General features: G+C 31.7%; 1 protein-coding gene across 1 annotated transcript in view; it reads left to right on the forward strand.

Annotated features, from left to right (window-relative positions):
• The first annotated feature begins 129 nt into the window (after positions 1 to 129).
• Positions 130 to 5,000, forward strand: part of LOC125812455 (NAD(P)H-quinone oxidoreductase subunit 5, chloroplastic-like) — a 5,818-nt gene continuing 947 nt past the window's right edge. The window contains exons 1-2 of the mRNA XM_049491946.1: positions 130 to 361; positions 4,624 to 4,914. Coding sequence (XP_049347903.1) covers positions 130 to 361; positions 4,624 to 4,914 — 523 coding nt within the window. The remainder of the gene's footprint in view (positions 362 to 4,623; positions 4,915 to 5,000) is intronic.

Consider the following 5,000-nt stretch of genomic DNA (forward strand, 5'->3'; position numbering starts at 1 on the left):
CCTCATGCCCATTCTATATTTTCTCCTTGGTTGATGATAATAGGTACAATACAAATAATCTATGCAGCTTCAACATCTCTTGGCCAACGGAATTTAAAAAAAAGAATAGCCTATTCCTCTGTCTCCCATATGGGTTTCATAATTATAGGAATTAGTTCTCTAACCGATACGGGACTTAATGGAGCCCTTTTACAAATAATCTCTCATGGATTTATTGGTGCTGCACTTTTTTTCTTGGCGGGAACGACTTATGATAGAATCCGCCTTGTTTATCTTGACGAAATGGGCGGAATAGCTATTCCAATGCCAAAAATGTTCACGATGTTCAGTAGCTTTTCGATGGCTTCCCTTGCATTACCAGGTATGAGTGGTTTTGTTGCCGAATTGATAGTATTTTTTGGAATAATTACCGGCCAAAAATATCTTTTAATTCCAAAACTACTAATTACTTTTGTAATGGCAATTGGAATTATATTAACTCCTATTTATTCATTATCTATGCCACGCCAGATGTTCTATGGATACAAGCTATTTAACGCCCCGAAGGATTCTTTTTTTGATTCTGGACCGCGAGAGTTATTTCTTTCGATCTCCATCTTTTTACCCGTAATAGGTATTGGTATATACCCCGATTTCGTTCTTTCATTAGCAGTTGACAAGGTCGAAGTTATTCTATCTAATTTTTTTTATAGATAATTGGATGACTGAAATAAAAAAACCTATGTTTGTTTTTAAAAACATTCTTGGACAATGAAAAAAAGAAGACTTTTTTTCTTCTCTTAACTTAAGAATTAAGTAAAAACAATGAAATTGAACTACATATGGTAGAAAACCGTGTGAATCATCAATACAATATTTGATTCACACGGTCCGCATGCTGGTTCATACAATGCGTCGCCCGCTCTTGTATTTGTAATAACTTGTCTTGAATTCAATTAAATGTTGATGGAAAAGAACCATAACTATGTAACCCTATTCCTAATAGATTGACCCCAAAATAGCATATCCAAATTATAAGAAAACCTATAGACGCTACAATTGCAGAATTTGGACCCCGCAAATTTCTATTTGTTCGAGTATGTAAATAAATTGCAAATACGATCCAAGTAATAAATGCCCAAGTTTCTTTTGGATCCCAATTCCAATAGGACCCCCACGCTTCATTAGCCCATACCGCTCCCGAAAGGATTCCTATGGTTAAAAAAGTAAATCCTAAACTAATAACCCGATAACTCCAATAATCCAATTGTTGAATCAATTGGGACCTGTAATAATTTTGAGCACAAAAAAACGAAGTATTTTCGACAACATTTTCACCCAAGAAAAATGACTCGTTTAAAAAACCATTGCTCTTATAAAAAAGCTTTCTGTTTTTTCGAAATGTAATCACTAGAAGTGCTACTGATAATAACGATCCACATAAAAGGGCTGCATAGCCCAATATCATCATACTTACGTGCATTATTAACCACTCAGATTGAAGAGCAGGTACTAATATTCCAGATTGGTGTATTTCAGTTAAAATACCTGAAGTAGCAAAGCCTTGGGTCAAAATAGCACTTGGTCCAGTTATTTTACTTAAAATTAAAACATTTTTTTTGAAATATGGAATTATATGAATAAGGGAGAAACTCCATGAAAGGAAAATTAATGATTCATATAAATCGCTTAGTGGGAAATGTCCTGAAGAAATCCAACGAGTAACTAATAATCCTGTTATACAGAAAAAAGTAACTATTATGCCCTTTTCTGACGAATCGTATAGTTTTACAATTTCATCGACTAAAAAGGTTATCAAATGAATTGTAATTACAATTGAAACGATCGAAAAGGAAATGTGAGTTAATATATGCTCTAAGGTTGAAAATATCATAAAAAATCTTAAAAAAGAAGAGTCCCTTAATTACATAATTCTAAAATGGAAATCGGGAATTGAATTCATTATAAGATCTATTTATCCTTTTTAGAAGATGCTATGCCGCCACTCGGACTCGAACCGAGATGCATTAGCACTGCTTCCTAAGAGCAGCGTGTCTACCAATTTCACCATAGCGGCTTGTCTTGAACTCATAATAGCCTATGAATAAGCAATCGTCGAGATTGAGTAAGCTATTTTAGTTTAGTAATGATTCAAATGGATCAATAACAATAAAAAGTTGTTCAAATAGGAATTTGAGGTTGAAGGTTCATTATTTTTGATTTGAGTTTAGAGTCTTAGTTTTTTTTATTTAACCTATTTAACCTGGGACTTTCCTATATTTTATACTTTCCTCGAATTCAACTCTTGTAACTAAACCGTTCTATACTTCTATACTCAATTAAGGAATAGAGTTCAAAAAGTTTTTGTTTTCATTGTTTAAGCAGCAATTTCTTATTTTTTTTTCATAAATCTAAAATAAAACAAAAAAGGGATTTTGACGACAAAATAGAAAGAAAAGAACCAATTTTGCATCGCTAAAAATTCACAATTAGTCATACAAAATTTCATTAAGCAATTTTCTCTATTGGGTTAAGGGCAAGATATACATGGGGGTCTATATAATAATTCAGAGAAAATAAAAAGGTTTCAAAATAGAATCAATTACTTTCAATGAGTTCTTAACTTTCACTAAAGATTTTTATATACGTTCTTCTATAGATATGCAAATATAGAATTTTATTTGCATTTTATTCTGCAAATAGGTCGATGGGGAAAATAAAACTCCCCACCTTGGAATAGAAATGATCTTTATTCTTTTGTCAACAAAAAAGTTATTATTCAGTGAATAGTAAATAGAGGATTTCCTAATTCTATTATTTTATATATCAATCAGAAAAGCGAATAGAGTTCCGTTACATATGGATTGGTGAGCTAATCAATATCAAATAGGAAAGGTAAATCGTTCAATTATTCAATTATTATCTAATTGAAGAATAATTGAATTATTTTTTCAAGTTGATTCAAATTATTCTAACGTTTTATTACTTATTTATTTTTGTTTGGCGTACAAAAAAACTTTTTGAATTCCCGGTAGAAAGAGATTTCGCTAATGAAAAAGCCTTTAATGCTACCCAATACCCCTTCCTTTTCCAAATATTTTTACGAATACGCTTTTTTGATGTCGAAGTGCGTTTTTTTGGAACTGCCATTTAGAAATTAAAAAATTATTGATTGTTATAGCTGGATGTGAAAGACATCTATTGTTCAAAACGAATTCTTTTTACTACTATTTATTTTCGAGCTAATAGTGTCCTCCTCAAATAAAACATTATCGAGATAGGCAAAAGCTATGTGAAAGTTGCAGAATACTGGAAATAAAAACAGAAGGCCAATATTTTTTTTTTTTCAAGTTTTTCTATTTCATAAAACATTCATAATCGTAAAAAAGAAAAGGTTCTCTATTGACTGGTATCTTTATTTCACATTCTTTTTGATTCATCAAATCTATACCTATAGAATTTGATAATCGGCTGTTCTGTAGAAATGAAGAAAGAAAATTTGTTGAACTTAATATAAAAATCAAAAATAAAATAACGAATCCCAAAAATATTCGATTTCTATTTATGGTTCCACATTTCATTTACATGCAATAAAATACCTCGAAAGGTTTAAAGATAAGAACCGCGTTTTACTTCAGGAAATGAAAAACTTGAATCCCCGTTCGATTCACTGGTCAAACTTGGATAAAAAATAGGCTTATTTCAAAGGAGACTAGTAATTAATCCCTTTTATATCATTTGACCAATCGTAACTTCGTGATTTGAATAGTTGAAGTATTTAGCAAAGACTCAGAATAAGTAAGAAAAAAAAATTCTATTTAAGTTTTAAATTAGTTTAAGTTAGTCCATATTTTTACTTTTTATTGACTCCTTTCAAAAGAGGTAAGATCCGGTGAATCGGAAACAATTAATTAAGAATTTAAAACTTTTTTATGGAACAGACATATGAATATGCGTGGATCATACCTTTCATTCCACTTCCAGTCCCTATGTTAATAGGAGCGGGACTTATTCTTTTTCCAACGGCAACAAAAAGTTTTCGCCGTATGTGGGCTTTTCAGAGTGTTTTATTGTTAAGCATAGTCATGATTTTTTCAATCTACCTGTCTATTCAGCAAATAAATAGCAGTTCTGTTTATCAATATGTATGGTCTTGGATCATTAATAATGATTTTTCTTTAGACTTCGGATACTTGATCGACCCACTTACTTCTATTATGTCAATATTAATCACTACTGTTGGAATTATGGTTCTTATTTATAGTGATAATTATATGGCTCATGATCAAGGCTATTTGAGATTTTTTGCTTATATGAGTTTTTTCAGTACTTCCATGTTGGGATTAGTTACTAGTTCGAATTTGATACAAATTTATATTTTTTGGGAATTGGTTGGGCTGTGTTCCTATCTATTAATAGGATTTTGGTTTACACGACCTGTTGCGGCAAATGCTTGTCAAAAAGCGTTTGTAACTAATCGTGTAGGGGATTTTGGTTTATTATTAGGAATTTTAGGTTTTTATTGGATAACGGGGAGTTTCGAATTTAGAGATTTATTCGAAATATTCAATAACTTGATTTATAATAATGAGGTCAATTTTTTATTTGTTACGTTATGCGCTGTTCTCTTATTTGCCGGTGCAGTTGCTAAATCCGCCCAATTCCCCCTTCATGTATGGTTACCTGATGCCATGGAGGGGCCTACTCCTATTTCGGCTCTTATACATGCTGCTACTATGGTAGCGGCGGGAATTTTTCTTGTAGCTCGGCTTCTTCCTCTTTTCAGAGTTATACCTTACATAATGTATTTGATCTCGGTTATAGGAATAATAACAGTATTATTAGGAGCTACTTTAGCTCTTGCTCAAAAAGACATTAAGAGAGGTTTAGCCTATTCCACAATGTCTCAATTGGGTTATATGATGTTAGCTCTAGGTATGGGGTCTTATCGAAGCGCTTTATTTCATTTGATTACTCATGCTTATTCCAAAGCATTATTATTTTTAGGATCCGGATCTATT

The sequence above is a fragment of the Solanum verrucosum genome, unplaced genomic scaffold (genome assembly GCF_900185275.1).
Source record: "Solanum verrucosum unplaced genomic scaffold, falcon-dt-bn FXZP01000365.1, whole genome shotgun sequence".
Lineage (NCBI taxonomy): Eukaryota > Viridiplantae > Streptophyta > Magnoliopsida > Solanales > Solanaceae > Solanum > Solanum verrucosum.